Source organism: Paroedura picta, chromosome 17 (genome assembly GCF_049243985.1).
Source record: "Paroedura picta isolate Pp20150507F chromosome 17, Ppicta_v3.0, whole genome shotgun sequence".
In the NCBI taxonomy this organism is placed as follows: domain Eukaryota; kingdom Metazoa; phylum Chordata; class Lepidosauria; order Squamata; family Gekkonidae; genus Paroedura; species Paroedura picta.
The window spans coordinates 17,880,963-17,896,720 of record NC_135385.1 but is presented as its reverse complement, the minus strand read 5'-3'; the positions used below and the strand labels follow the sequence as shown (position 1 = coordinate 17,896,720).

The 15,758-nt window shown below is 49.7% G+C and overlaps 1 protein-coding gene across 4 annotated transcripts in view; it reads right to left on the bottom strand.

Moving 5' to 3' along the window:
• The window catches only part of SNX29 (sorting nexin 29), a 154,446-nt gene extending 139,259 nt beyond the window's left edge, over positions 1-15,187 (bottom strand). For 3 of the 4 annotated variants that reach the window (XR_013227311.1, XR_013227310.1, XM_077316989.1), the window contains exons 1-11: positions 15,094-15,187; positions 13,685-13,749; positions 12,599-12,651; positions 10,890-11,014; positions 9,828-10,008; positions 8,866-8,936; positions 8,455-8,703; positions 5,092-5,455; positions 3,684-3,802; positions 2,187-2,268; positions 191-273 (exon numbers count right to left, since the gene is read on the bottom strand). Coding sequence is in view for 2 of the 4 variants with exons in the window: in XM_077316989.1 (XP_077173104.1) it covers positions 191-273; positions 2,187-2,268; positions 3,684-3,802; positions 5,092-5,455; positions 8,455-8,703; positions 8,866-8,936; positions 9,828-10,008; positions 10,890-11,014; positions 12,599-12,651; positions 13,685-13,749; positions 15,094-15,100 (1,399 nt within the window). In the remaining 2 variants the exon portion in view is untranslated. The remainder of the gene's footprint in view (positions 1-190; positions 274-2,186; positions 2,269-3,683; positions 3,803-5,091; positions 5,456-8,454; positions 8,704-8,865; positions 8,937-9,827; positions 10,009-10,889; positions 11,015-12,598; positions 12,652-13,684; positions 13,750-15,093) is intronic. The other variant, XM_077316990.1, reaches the window with a different exon arrangement.
• Positions 15,188-15,758: the final 571 nt, after the last annotated feature.

Sequence of the window (15,758 nt, the reverse complement as noted above, 5' to 3'; positions counted from 1 at the left end):
CATTGTGTCTCATGAACTTCCAAAGATCCTTTAAACTGGAGATGCCAGGAGAAGAATTTGGGGCCTTCTGCATGCAAGCCAGCTGCTCTGCCATTGAGTCAAAAGTACCCCGTCTGTTCACTCGCAAAGAACAAGCCCGAAAAGCTTTCAAAACACGCTTTCTCCCAACTCCAGTCCGGGAGTTACTCACCAACGGTCATGCATTCCGGCACACCGGCCGACGGCAACAGCTCACTTAGGGGGCTCCCTTGGGCACGAGGGCTCCCTTCGCCCCTGTTGGGTGAAAGAATAAGGCGAATCATAGAATCATAGAATCATAGAGTTGGAAGGGGCCACACAGGCCATCTAGTCCAACCCCCTGCTCAACGCAGGATCATAGAATCATAGAGTTGGAAGGGGCCATACAGGCCATCTAGTCCAACCCCCTGCTCAACGCAGGATCATAGAATCACAGAATCATAGAGTTGGAAGGGGCCACACAGGCCATCTAGTCTAACCCCCAGCTCAACGCAGCATCATAGAATCACAGAATCATAGAGTTGGAAGGGGCCACACAGGCCATCTAGTCCAACCCCCTGCTCAACGCAGGATCATAGAATCACAGAATCATAGAGTTGGAAGGGGCCATACAGGCCATCTAGTCCAACCCCCTGCTCAACGCAGGATCATAGAATCACAGAATCATAGAGTTGGAAGGGGCCATACAGGCCATCTAGTCCAACCCCCTGCTCAACACAGGTTCATAGAATCATAGAATCATAGAGTTGGAAGGGGCCATACAGGCCATCTAGTCCAACCCCCTGCTCAACGCAGGATCATAGAATCATAGAATCATAGAATCACAGAGTTGGAAGGGGCCACACAGGCCATCTAGTCCAACCCCCTGCTCAACGCAGGATCATAGAATCATAGAGTTGGAAGTCATTCAGACCAAGTTATAGGAAGTCAATGCATAAAAGACCAAACAAATATGGTCATTTAATGTAATGCAATTTAAAACAGATCATCAAATAGAACTGAATAGAGACGTGACCGTATGAGCAAGTCAGCTAAATGGATGCTCTCCATAGCATGTGCCTTCTCTTCACAGACTTCCCAACTGACCCACTGTAAAGCAAGTCTTCAGCACGTGTCTCATGCAACAGCCAAACACACCATATTTTGGTCCATGCAGCCTCAGTTGCCGGTTCAAGGTGCCATGTTTGAGAATTCGTTCCAGGACCTTCATTTTAAGTAACGTCACTTTTCTCAAAGACCAAAAGGTTAAGAATTCCGCCCTCACTTTCACTCTTGACTTTTTTTGCGCTTGAATGCACGGGAAGAAAACACAGAAAACCCAAGAAAAAAAACTATCGGAATGAATGCCTACCGCAGATTCCCTTTGCATCATCCTTTTGAGCTGCCCAAGGCTTTATGCATGTCCCTTTCATGTTGCCGTAGCAAACCAGAAAGAAAGTGATTTCAGACAGTTTCGGACCGGCTGATCTTCCGCACAGAAGTCAGCTTGAACAACCTTCACCTCTTATTTGTCTTCCCAGACTTAAAATGTAGCAGAGATGCTTTCAACAGTCCCATCCTCCATCTTATCAGTGGCCTGTGCAGGGAGTGCCTTTTCAATGGTGACCTACAAATCTGTTCGGCATAATATATTTCTGGTAAGGGCTTGGAGGAGGAGCTGGTCTCATGGCTTAAGTGCCACTCAGCGCTTAACACCCACTCAGGGCGGCTGTCCCGCCCCTGAGCGCCTCCTCCTCCAACCGGCTTGCCTGTCTGTCCAGCGGCCAGCCAATCGCCTTCCATCCCCCACCCCTGATCACCCCCTCCTCCTTCCGCTTCCCTCCGAGGCTCGGAGGCTGCAGATCCCTGCTGCGTGAGAGCTGCCCCTGCTGGTGAGTTCCCTTCCCAAGGCCTTGCAGCCTGCAGCCTTTCCAGGTCCTGTGGGGAGGGAGAGGCCATCTGTAGAGTTCTTCCACCCCATCCCCCCAATCTAGCACCCATTGTATCCCTGAATGCAACAGGCTTGGCCCCAAGTTACAGACAAACCTCCCTGCAAAGCCCACTGAATATGAAACCTTGGCCCTTTGAAGCCGGCCTTCTGAGACCTGTTCAGAAACAAGATTTCTTCCTACCAAACACGTTTAGCGGTAAAATAAACAGTAAAAATAATAGTCTCCTCGGCTGTATACCTGTAGTGCAGTTCGGTGTTCCTCTGGTCCAATTCAACCATGAAATCGATACTTTCAGCCCCGTCCCCGTTCTCCAAGGTATCTAAAATTGTACACAGATATTTAGAAGAAATTACAGCATAACCATAGCGCCAGCAAATGCCGTTCTTCTCCGGGCCCTGCTCCACACTGCATTTTCTACCCAGCCTCATTAACATTCACACTCAGCTGTAGGAGGATTTCCCTCTGGGATGATCCCTAATCTTGGGGAGGAATGCTTTGATACATTAAATTAAAGACTGTAATCAAGAACACCAGCGCGGGGTGAGGGGGTAGAAATCCCCCCCTATTCTTGAACATCTTTATTTAACACTGACACATTCTTCACTTAAAACAAGCCACATGTTTATTTGCCATCTTTACCCCTCCCAAAAAAACCACTCTGTGGAGCTGAGCACAGCACACAGCAGCCTCACTGAACTGGACTCCCTCAGAAATATGTTCTGTGAACAAGCACAGGTGTTCCCGTGGGCACACATACAAAGATTAAAGGAGCTTTGACTCCTAAAAGCAGACACCCTGGAAATCTTCCTGGTCCCTAAGGAGCTGCCGGCCTAGATCTCTTCTACTGCAGACTGACACAGCGACCCTCGTGAAACACACCCAAGTCCATCAGCCCAAGGCAACCAGAAAGCTACGCACAATGTCAGGAAGTGGGAAGAGAAGGAGGAGGAAGATGAAGGGGGAAAAGAAGAGCTGTTTTTTATAGCCGCCATTCCAGATGGCGGGGCTGGCCATGGAAAATGGTACAAGTGAGGCTGGCTCAGTGCTGGGCCTGGCCAGCTACCGTGGCCTCTGCACGCTGTCTTCTGCAGCTGGGCCCACCACCAGGAGTGCGGGTGAAGGTGGAATGGGTGCGACGGTGGCTGGCCAGGCCCAGCCATCAGCCCTGCTCGGTCCTCCACCCCCTCAGCCACCCACCCCACATCTACTGGCGCACTCCTTGGTGTGGGACAAATGGGCGTCACATCCGTAGTCATTTCCATTTCAGGGAGCGTGCCAGTAGATGTGTTTCCGCATCAAAAAGAAAACTCTTTTTTGATAGATCAAAAGTAATCTGTATTTTCCCTGGAGCGCCACTCTTCATCTCCCACCCACGTACAGAGAAGGCGCCACAGCAATACAGAGGCATCAAGAGTACACTCTTTCCTAGGTGCACACGGAGCATTCTCTCTCTCTCTCTCTCTCTCTCTCTCTCTCTCTCTCTGCAAAGAAAATCCACCTCAAAGCCCTTGGGTAGAGGGTAGGGGAAGGAGGGGGCGTCCCTAAACAAAGGACTTGCATAAAACATTAAGCGGCAGGCTTGCCGCAGCGTTGCCATCATCAAGGATAACATTTCACTTGCCAGCTCAAACGGCATGCATTTTAATAACTGCTCCTGTCAGACACACTTCACACCTCATTGAATCCGGCCACGGGAACAGTCAGTGTTTTTTAAACAGGGCGATAAATACGCACCAGTCGGACAGGAGCAGCCAGAAGCGCTGACAGGGAACAACACCTCGGAATCGTCGTTCAGGGTCTGCAGAGGAGTCCAAGCGCTGACCGTCACATTGCTTGTAATGCCCTGAGAGGGTCTAAATTTTTTTAAAAAGAAATGTTTTGGGTGGTCATCTAATTCTGAGGATTCACCCACCATGTCGATCTCACTCTTTTCTGCTGCTCCAGACAGACGAACGTTCTAACTCGATCTACCCCACGTGCAAAGTCTTTAGCTGGAGAATCAGGACAAGGATCCGCACTTTGCATAAGCTCATTGACAGGATTTATCTTGACAGAAAGGTTGAGGAAGGGGGTTGCACAACACATATATCTTGGATTGGGGAGGGGGGCACAGGGGCAGCATTTGGCGGGAACGTTGATTCACACAGGAAGAGCAATATAGTTTCCTCTGATCTACAAGGTGCCAAAACAACCCATCCGGCCATCTGGTGTTTAGTCCGAGCGCCCAGCGAGGCCAAACTTGTGGGAAAAGGTGAACGCGGGACAAAGCTTTGAAATGCAAGCCAGGGATGGGAGGGGCACTCTCGAGCGGGCCCAGGAAGGTGCCGCAACTCAGTGGGAGATCCGGGAGCACCAAGGAATGACGGGAGCCTCGAAGGGGGTGAAAATTACGGGTCAGGAACTAGGGGTTCGTGAGAAAAGGACACTCTCCCCGAAGCTAGCCTGGTTACACAAGGAGACTCTACAGCAGCAGAGTAGATCAGAGACCCCCTAAATGACAAGATGACCCATGAGGTCCCTTCCAATTTATTCTATAAAAACAAACAAGCGAAAACCCACAGCTGGAGAAGCTCACAACACTGCCATTGAGAGTCCCTAACATGACTTGGGGCCCAGCCCACAGGCTGAAGACTGCTGCCGTACAGCTCTGCATTGCGGTATTTGATTTATTTATTGTTACAAGATAGATTTATATACCACTGTACTTGCACACATCCCCTCAGGCACACACCCCCTCCCCTCCCCCGCCCTGAGGTCAACCCAAAAGCGATTTGCTTTTTGATAGCAAACATTCCCCAAACATGAAGCAAAGCAGCACTAGGCCATAGTTTTCAGCTGTCAGAGAAAAATTTGGTAACATGATGCCGCTACCAACCAGCGGGGAAAAGTAGGGAAAAGCTACAGCAGAACCAGCTTACAGCCCCCTGGACCATTTGCTGGGTGGAATCCAATTTCCTGAGTTTTCCTCTCAGCCTGAGAGTCGTCCGCCTCAGGAGAGCCTCAGGAGTGGTCTCATGTTTTTTCCGCGTCTTTCTGAAGACTGTGCCCTCCCTTCCAAATTAAAGCCATGTGCGACCGAACTGCTCCAGGCATAATGACCACGAAAACAAGTCCTGCCCTTGGCACTCTCCAGAATACTCACTTTCCAGAAGGTTCTTTATCTTCCACTAGGTGTTGGATTCCCACCGCTCGTCCACAGGTCTCTAAGTTATCGTCGACATCATCGTCATCTATACTTTTAACATCAAACTTCCGGAAGCCGGCGTCTCCGTTCAGATTAATGGGGTCGTTTTTGAACAAAGTCACCATGTGCTTCCCGTTCGGTTGAGCCAGGGGGGCCGAGAAAGACAGGACGTGCCCTGCAGATCGGTCAGGGTTCCTTTCCAAGCTCCCGCCTGCAACAGTCACCCCTAAGAGGTCACCCAAATCTGGCTCGTCTTCGTGGTCGTCGAACGAAATAATGTTGACTTTTCTCCTTCTCCTCCCACCATTTCCATAATGCAAATCTGGGGGGGGGAAAGGCAAAAATTGAAGGAGTGTCTGTCCGTCTCTCTTTCTCCCTCTCCTACCCACTCTCCCTCTTTTCCGATCTGTTGCAAGAAATAGCCCTTTAACATGGGAATCAGGGAGGGAAAATATTTGCACATTTGATCCAACCTAAGAATAGGACAGGACAAAATGATTCCTGTATGTTCCAGTTCTTTGCAAAGCTATTCAATTATTCAATGTATTGTTCTTTACATTCCATGTGAACCGCCCTGGCTGAGGCTGGTGCTCTCAAATCCTGACTCAGTCCTGATTGTCTGAGGCAAGTGCTGTCATCTCCTGACAGTCCAGATTGGCTGGGGCAGGTGCTCTCACTTCCTGAATCAGTCCTGACTGGCTGAGGCCAGTACTGTCACTTCCTGACTCAGTCCTGACTGGCTTAGGCAGGTGATCTCACTTCCTGATTCAGTCCTCATTGGCTGAGGCCAGTACTGTCACTTCCTGACACAGTCCTGATTGGCTGAGGCTGGTGCTCTCACTTCCTGACTCAGTCCTGATTGGCTGAGGCAAGCACTGTCATTTCCTGACTCAGTCCTGATTGGCTGAGGCTGGTGCTCTCACTTCCTGACACAGTCCTGATTGGCTGAGGCTGGTGCTCTCACTTCCTGACTCAGTCCTGATTGGCTGAGGCAAGTACTGTCACTTCCTGACACAGTCCTGATTGGCTGAGGCAAGTGCTCTCACTTCCTGACTCAGTCCTGATTGGCTGAGGCAAGCACTGTCATTTCCTGACTCAGTCCTGATTGGCTGAGGCGGGTGCTCTCACTTCCTGATTGGCTGAGGCAAGTGCTCTCACTTCCTGACTCAGTCCTGATTGGCTGAGGCAAGTGCTCTCACTTCCTGACTCAGTTCTGATTGGCTGAGGCAAGTGCTCTCACTTCCTGACTCAGTCCTGATTGGCTGAGGCGGGTGCTCTCACTTCCTGATTGGCTGAGGCAAGTGCTCTCACTTCCTGACTCAGTCCTGATTGGCTGAGGCTGATGTTCTCACTTCCCGACTCAGTCCTGATTGGCTGAAGCAAGTGCTCTCACTTCCTGACTCAGTCCTGATTGGCTGAGGCTGGTGTTCTCACTTCCTGACTCAGTCCTGATTGGCTGAGGCAAGTGATCTCACTTCCTGACTCAGTCCTGATTGGCTGAGGCGGGTGCTCTCACTTCCTGATTGGCTGAGGCAAGTGCTCTCACTTCCTGACTCAGTCCTGATTGGCTGAGGCAAGCACTGTCATTTCCTGACTCAGTCCTGATTGGCTGAGGCAAGTGCTCTCACTTCCTGACTCAGTCCTGATTGGCTGAGGCAAGTGCTCTCACTTCCTGACTCAGTTCTGATTGGCTGAGGCAAGTGCTCTCACTTCCTGACTCAGTCCTGATTGGCTGAAGCAAGTGCTCTCACCTCCTGACTCAGTCCTGATTGGCTGAGGCAAGTGCTCTCACTTCCTGACTCAGTTCTGATTGGCTGAGGCAAGTGCTCTCACTTCCTGACTCAGTTCTGATTGGCTGAGGCAAGTGCTCTCACTTCCCGACTCAGTCCTAATTGGCTGAGGTTTGTAGCTCTCACTTTCTTACTCAGTCTTGATTGGCTGAGGCAGGCGCTCTCACTTTGTGTTTCAGTCCTGATTGGCTGCAGCCCTCCAGATATCCATGGATTACTATTCACTGGCAGGGACTCATGGGAATTGTAGTCCATGGAGATCTGGAGTGCCGCAGTTTCACTACCCCTGGTATAGACTGTATCTATGTTTTGCAATCACAGAAAAAGACAAGTGAGGGCACACAATCATACAGCCACTAAGAGACCTTGGGGGGGGGGGGGAAGCAGAGGCAGGAGAGTGAAAGAAGGCAGTGCAAAGAGCTCGAGGTTGGGTGCAGAAGGAGCGGACGGCAGATGACTTGGAGGACAGCGGAGAGGTAGAAAGGATAGAAGGACGAAGGAGAAAGAAAGGAGGAGCGAAGCACAGAAGAGTGGAGTAAGGAACAAGAGAACAACCTGGACAGAGAAAGAGGCCACAGCGCATAAGGGTTCAAGCAAGCCGGCAAGGGGTGGTCAGGAGCTAAGAGGTGGCACTTGAGCCACCTAAAAGGCATAGAGAGGGAGTGGCTGCCTTCCCGGGGGCCCAGCAAAAGCCCCACAGCAACAAATGTTAGAACACTTGATTGCTTTGGTCAGCCTGCAAAACCTGGCACAAGTGAAAAGCTGTACAGTGCTAACAATGGAAATTGTTTTGAAGTTTGCGGAATATTTAGCCCCTTTTGATCCTATCAAGAAAGAACATTAGACAAGAGTTAAAGATGAAGAAACGATGATTCACTGGTTAAGAAAAAAATCCCCAAAACGGAGCTTATACAGCTCCGAGCAGATGCCATAAAGCAGGAAACGTTAACAGTCGCAAACTCAGCCAAGCATAACGCAGTTCTTCTGTACGCCTGACGTTGGTCACAGTGTCATTTTCTTTCAATGACTGCATGTTACATCAATGGCGTCAAAACCATCAGATAAGTGGTTTAAGCCCAAGGTTAAGATAAAAGAACGTTTTTTTTGTTTTCAGATTCCCTTCACTAAAGGAGACTACAAGTGCCTTTATTACAGGAACAGTTCTTCAGCAGCTTGAGGAAATGGGATTACCACTTGAGAATGTGCGTGGCCAAGGTTATGATGAGGGGAATAACATGAAAGGCAAAGAACAACGGTGCACAAAAGAGAGCCCTTGTCATAAATCCAGGTGCCTTTCTCGCACCTGAGAGGCCGTCTCTCTGCCTATACCCCCAAATTCTGCCACTGCCAACTGGCTGGTGATCCCTGGCCCCAAACAAGCACATCGGTCCTCAACGAGGGCCAGACCTTTTTCCGTCCTGGCCCCCACCTGGTGGAACGAGCTCCCTGAAGAGATCAGGGCCCTGAGAAGAGTGTTCAAACTGACCTCCTTGACACATTTAAATGCTCCAAGCACCTTGGTAGTACTCACCACCGCTAGCACTCTTCGGAAAAACTGGTGACAGGTCCGTGTCTTGATCCGATCTGATCAGAATCGAAACAGGAGAAGACGCCGTGATCTCCCGAAGGAGGCTGCTAACCCCCTGGGTTGATCCTTTCAACAACGAGGTAACGTTCTGCGTGGATTCCTTGAGAAGATGGGATACCGCGGAAGCGCCTTTGCTCTGTCCATTTAAATCCTTGTTATCAATGTTGATAGCAAAAAGAATTGGGTTCAGACCTGCAGATAAAGCAAGGGAGATCCCTGATGCGGCATAACTCCAAACACAAAACACTGCCCGCCATGCTTAAGTGTGTCGGCATTACTGAACACAAATCCCACAAGACACACCTATATTTCAAGGCCATTCCATTGGCATCAGTACAGTCAGGCAATGCTTACCAGCTGCCATGGTGGGGATCATACTGGAGCGCTCTTCATCCATCATGAAAGACCAGTCTTCATAGAAGACACTGGGTGCAAAAAAGAGAAAAGAAAAAGTAGCACTAAACCAATGAAGGAGGCGACATATATGTCAAATTGCATCCAGCAGTCTTCAGCAAAGAGGCAGGCAAGTTGAGGATCTTCTCTGTTTTCCCGCCCCAAGGAGGTTTTTCCAGTCCTGCGGGCTGAGAGTCTCCAGTGGGAAGCGGTATAAAATTGGCCTTTCTACCTCTTCCGTCCCCAAAGCCAACAGAAGCTTGAAAGTTCAGCCATTATGTAGCTGTGCAGGAAGTTCTGGAGCAGCTAGTTTTGGGGGGAAAACCGGACAATATAACCCTTCCCACCCACCCACCCAATGATCACCCAAGGATTTAATGAGATGTATTAAACCATTCTTGGTCCACCCCTGTGCCATTTGTTCTCACGGCCTGTGATCTTACAGGATTCACCACCTTGTCGTCAAAGATGCACGGCTTACAGCTGGACATCTGGAGGCAGGAAAGGGCAGCTGTGACATTCAAAGTATGACAGGAGGCCAGATGGCCTCAAGAGCCTGAGAAATGGGAAGGGGGACCCACGTGTAAGCTAGAAGCAAGCATGACAGTAAGTTCTTCAGTAGTGTGAACAGGAAATCCGTACAATTACTCAGTCTCACTTGGGCTATAAATGTTATTAACTTTTCTTGGATGCTTTGGGCTGATCCTGCGTAGAGCAGGGGGTTGGATTAGATGGCCTGTATGGCCCCTTCCAACTCTATGATTCTATGACTAGATGGCCTGTATGGCCCCTTCCAACTCTATGATTCTATGATTCTATGAAATTCGTCGTTCCAGTCTGTTGTTGCCACTTCTCCTGCCTCAACAGGCTCCTCCCTGCCATTACTCCTTTACTGATCGGGAAAAGCATGACACAGAAGGTACCTAAGCCGGTCCTTATCTGCCAGCAGCATATGGAAATATCGCTCCAAGGAATGCTCATTCAATGCACAACGCAGCCAGGCACGGCCTCTGCCCACATCTGTCGTAATGTTCTTCAAGGAGTAAAAGCGCTGCAGCTCGTGCCTGTTAAGAATTTCTTTCACGTAATACCAGAATACAGGATCTGGGACAGGGAGAGAAAAGGAGGCATATATTCAGATCTAAAATCATCCCTTTAAGACAGAGTAATGCTACAGCTGGTTGAACCTCTAACCTGCCGCTGGACCTTCTTGCAGCAGAATGGCTATTCACCGTAGATCCAGAGAAACTAGCTTATATGATGTGATGATGTTAACCCAGTTATATAAAGATGCAAACAAGAAACAACAAAGTATGGTTTGAGACCTGTAACATCAGTAAACAAGCTGAACCCAACTTGGTAGAGTGGTTAAGAGCAGTGGCTTCTAATCTGGTGATCAGGGTGTGATCCGCTACTCCTCCACATGCACAAACGGGTGATCTTGGGCTAGTCACAGTCCTGTTAGAGCTGTTCTCACAGAGCAGTGCTGTCAGAGCTCTCAGCCCCACCTACTTGTGAGGAGTGGAAGGGAAGGCAGCTGTAAAGCCACTCTGGGAGTCCTTTGGGTAGTGAGAAGTGGGGTATAAAAACCAGCTCTTCTTTTCCCCCATAACTGTTGGGGGAAAAGCCTCATGTAATGCTTTCTTTGTCGGACAGCTCTAAGGCAGGGGTAGCGAATGCTGGCAGGGGTTCATGGGAATTGTGGTCCATGAACATCTGGAGGACCACAGATTGACTACCCCTGCTCTAAGGAACATAGAAACAGCACCAGAGGGAGAAAGAGGGGGGGGGGCAACCTGTTTGCTGCCAACTCCTCATGCTCATAGCACAGGAAAGTTACAAAATGGGATAGGACAGGCAGAAAGACACGCTACAATATCAGTTACTGGCATGGCCGAAATTAGATCCATTACCAAGTTTTCACACCAAAGTAACCAAAAAAGGCATTTTAAATATAAGCAAAGTATTTCGGACGCTCAAATTACCCATTTCCGTTTTACTGGAGAAGCCCGCTGCCTGCTTAATTGCTGCTGCAGTCAAGGCCAATCCCCGGGTCCTCTTCAAGCCATGCTGGAGCACGGATTCGAACTGAGCACACAGGCATGTCACTCTGCAAAAGAACAAGCAACGTCATACGGAATGGGGTGAGGTATGGAAGCCAGGCTGGAAACTAGAGCCAGATACTAAATTCTCCGTGAACCTGGGAGATCGTTTGCACTGAAGACGGCGGTCAAAGCACAAACGGAAGTCACTTTCGCCCACCCATCAGTGATATAAATATCTCCAGCCAAGTCCTGGCTGGGCCAAGGTACGACCAGAGGAAGCTAAAGGTGTCTGCAGGTAGCTCCTCACCTTCTAAAACCTTCCAAGGACGCCAGGAATGGATGCCATTCTTTTTCTATTATTTTATCCACTTCTATCTACTTTATAATTTCAATTTAGAAACCCTCCTGCCTTACCAAGTGGGGCTCGGAGTGGTTCACGGTAGCATTAAAAAGGGGGAAATCAATATAGTCAAAGTATAAAGTACTGAATCTCAACATGGGCAACCCAAGGTGGTTTAAAATCACACGCCCCTTCTCCCATTTTTATCTTCGCAAACAACCCTGCGGGGTAGGTCAAATTGGGAGCGTGGGACCAGTCCGGGGTCACCCGGCTTCCGTGGCAAAGCTCCCTGCCCGACAGTAACCATCACACAACTCACAATGAGCAGGAACTTAGCTGAATTATGCACTGGATGGTACAGAACTGTTCTACGACTCTTTGTGCCAGAGAAAAGTGCCTCTGTTAAGAGGAATGGAGTCACACCATCCGGCTCCCTGTCTTTTTAAATTAAGATCTGTACACTGCTTCGCCACCAACAGCCTCGGAAACTGGCACAGCTGCAGCACAGCTCCTGTCGACTCAACTGGGATCTAAACGCATGACCTTACATTGACCTGCCTGAGGCCCAGGTTGGCTTTAGAGGCGTTGCCCCAGCATACTGCCCAACAATGCCCACTTCGCTCATTAGAACAGGCAGGGACAAAATCAACCGGCCCATTGGAAACCATGCTTGTTCTTCTAGAAACATCTTTTCTGTCTGAAAGTTGCACAGAAGCATTTAGCAGCAAGCTGAGCCAAAGTGCATTCTTGGTAATCAGCAGGGGGATACTAGCTGATGTTTTAGGCACTTTAGGGAGGGAGGCCAGGATTTTTGATGGTATTTCTAGGCCTCCCTAGAAATACCATCAAGCGTATTTTTGAAGGCGAAGCTAAAAAGACATTCAAAAACATTATCAAACCAAAGCTAAAATATATATATATATATTCGAAACAAAATATCCCAAATTTGCGGGGATGGCTGAGGGAATGCCAGACAAAACGCCAGTCTTTATATGGCAGAAGAAAATGACAGAAAGGGACAGATGGTTATAATGGGGAAGAGAATTCCATAATCTTGGCGCTGTATGACATACAACTAACCCCCTTCCATCCCTCACACCCGCACAAATTTGGCTACCAAATCACCCATTGACCATACAGATAAAGATTTATTCCAGAGGTAGTCAAACTGCGGCCCTCCAGATGTCCATGGACTACAATTCCCAGGAGCCCCTGCCAGCAATTGCTGGCATCTGGAGGGCCGCAGTTTGACTACCCCTGATTTATTCTATGGCTGACATGTGACAGAGACACAGTTCCTAAGCCTTACCTGCTATCTGAATCAGAAGCAATCTCTTTCCTTCCTCCAAATCTGATCTGGCACTGCAATAAGCACAACCACATCCATTAAACCAAGCAGAAGAACTTTCATTTTTAATGGAAAACATTACTCAAAGCCAGATCTGTTTTATTAAAACGTTTAAAGTAGCCCAAAGATGCAAGGCGTTATCAGTTGCAAACAAAACCTGCTTGCATAAGGCAAAACACTACAGCACCAGCTAGACAAGATACTTATCATAAATGTTTTAGGTTGGTCCCGCATTGAGCAGGGGGTTGGACTAGATGGCCTGTACAGCCCCTTCCTATCCCATGATTCTATGACTGATTCACAGGAATCCACAAATTTAGGCTCGGCTTACTAAAGGTAAAAGGTAAAGGTATCCCCTGTGCAAGCACCGGGTCATGTCTGACGCTTGGGGTGACGCCCTCTAGCATTTTCATGGCAGACTCAATACGGGGTGGTTTGCCTGTGCCTTCCCCAGTCATTACCGTTTACCCCCCAGCAAGCTGGGTACTCATTTTACCGACCTCGGAAGGATGGAAGGCTGAGTCAACCTTGAGCCGGCTGCTGGGATCGAACTCCCAGCCTCATGGGCAGAGCTTTCAGACTGCATGTCGCTGCCTTACCCCTCGGCTTGCTAGCCAGCCATAAATTGGGGAAGCCATTGATTCTGCACACCCCTATCATCTATTTGCAGGACATGATTAAGAAGGTAGAAGCAGCAGAGATTCCTGTATCTCTTTCCTTCTGAGTGCCACCACCCCTGGGTGCCATGGCAAAGTCCTGCTGAATGACTGACTCCAGCCCCACACATCTCCACCCAAACAAAAAGCATTCACAGGAAATGATTTGCTAAATGATTTGCAAAGTTAAACAGGGGAATGCACATTGTTGCTACTTACAGAAAAGACTACGGCCAAAGAACAAGCATATTTATTTTTCAGAACAAACAGGGACGGATGCATGTACAAAACCAGGAACAACAACAACAATTGCTCCTAATTATTCCCTGACATGAGAGCTCCAATTATGACTAGGAAGGTTTTCAAGATGTAAGGAGCTATTGGTTCTTACCTGTTTCACTGCATCCAATAACCTCTGCAGCAGAAACTGCCTTCTATCAACATTGTTCTGAGGCCCTAGAAGTCAAGAAAGCATCCATAAGCCTCTATATCAAGCAGGGGGCCAACAAGAAATCACAGTAAGGGATAGGGACTATTACACAATCTCTGTTCAAAGTTTTACCATCTAGAAGACTACCAGGCCCACAGGCCTGGTTTCTCCAACTCTTGATTTTTACTTATTACATTTGTATATCGCCCTCCTCTAAGGCTCAGGGGCAGTTCACATAGAACGTAACAGAACAATACACCAAACTCACTGATGATAATGAATGAAAGGTTACAACAAAAATAACAATAAACAGGGAAAATAACCTTCCACGTGGTGAGCAATCTAACAGGCCCACAGTTGGCCAGATCTGTCACATGGGTTCAAAGGAGGGAGGTTCGGGGCCCACTAGATGTTATTTAGTTTCGGTCGACCTCAACCAAATGTCTGGTGGAAGAGCTCCCTTTTGCAGGCCCTGCGGAACTGTTTAAGTCCTCAACAGCACGAGGATAACAAGCATGCTCAGTCCCTTAGACCAGGGGTAGTCAACCTGTGGTCCTCCAGATGTCTGTGGACTACAATTCCCATGAGCCCCCGCCAGCGTTAGTGATAGGGGGTCCACAGGTTGGGTATCGGTAGGGTGAGGACATAGGGCTGTCCAAGCTTTCCCCTGCAATTCTAAGTTTCATTCATATAGCTCAGGAGTAGTCAACCTGTGGTCCTCCAGATGTCTGTGGACTACAATTCCCATGAGCCCCTGCCAGCGTTAGCGATGGGGGTCCACAGGTTGGGTATCGGTAGGGTGAGGACATAGGGCTGTCCAAGATTTCCCCTGCAATTCTAAGTTTCATTCATATAGCTCAGGGGTAGTCAACCTGTGGTCCTCCAGATGTCCATGGACTGCAATTCCCAGGAGCCCCTGCCAGTGAACGCTGGCAGGGGCTCATGGGAATTGTAGCCCACGGACATCTGGAGGACCACAGGTTGATTACCCCTACCCTAAAGCACAGCCATGGCCCGTGACAGCAAAACACAGCTGCTTTCCATCTCCTTTGTTAATTGACCAGAGCAAAAAAAAATACTTCCTAGTTTATTCATAGAACCAGAGTGGGAAGGGGCCTCCAGCAAAAAGCTGGCAGGGGCTCATGGGAACGGTAGTCCATGGTCCTCTGGAGGGCCGCAGTTGGACTCCCCCTGGTCTGCAGCCTCCCCCTAACTCAACCCCCATTCCTAAAACCTCAGAGTAGCTTTGGGGGGGAGGGGGGGTGAGCGGCGAGAAGCGGGCTCCTGAGCGTGTGCAGAGTGCCCTTTGCACAGGGCACAGGGAAGGCCTCCGGGCCAGCAGCACCAGCACCAGCATCCCCGACACTCACCGCTCATGGCGCTCAGCAGCCCGGCAAAGCCTCCCCGCGAGAGTCCCAAGAAACAGCCGCTCCCCAGCCCAGCATCCCGGTCCCGGAAGTGGCCGGCGGAGACCCGGAAGCAAAACTCGCCTCACCCGGAAGTGCCTCCTCCCTCCGCGGGCTCCCCTTCGGCGTGGCGCGCGAGGCGGCTGCGGGATGGGAGTCCCTGGTGGAGGAGGGGAGGATTCGAACTCGGGGCTCTTCAGCCTCCCCCCCCCGGGTAGGGCCCCGCAGTGGGTCCTCGCTTGCATTGCCTCCTGCAAAGCTGGATTTAGCCAAACTGGAATAGGTTCCTCGGCCAGACGGCTTGGGCTCGATGCTTTTTCTGTGCCCGGGCAAGCTGGCAGGCTGCCGGCTGAATCCAGCGCCCAAAAAGCAATCCCCCTCCCCCCCTCCAATTGCAAGTCGGCGTCAGAAAATGGCTGTCTTCACTGGCAGGCTTCAAGCAAGGGTTGGAGACACACTTTTCTTGGGTGCTTTAGGATGCTCTGGGCTGATCCTGCGTTGAGCAGGGGGTTGGACTAGATGGCCTGTGTGGCCCCTTCCAACTCTATGATTCTATGAACCTGCGTTGAGCAGCGGGTTGGACTAGATGGCCTCTACGGCCCCTTCTAACTCTAGGATTCTATGAACCT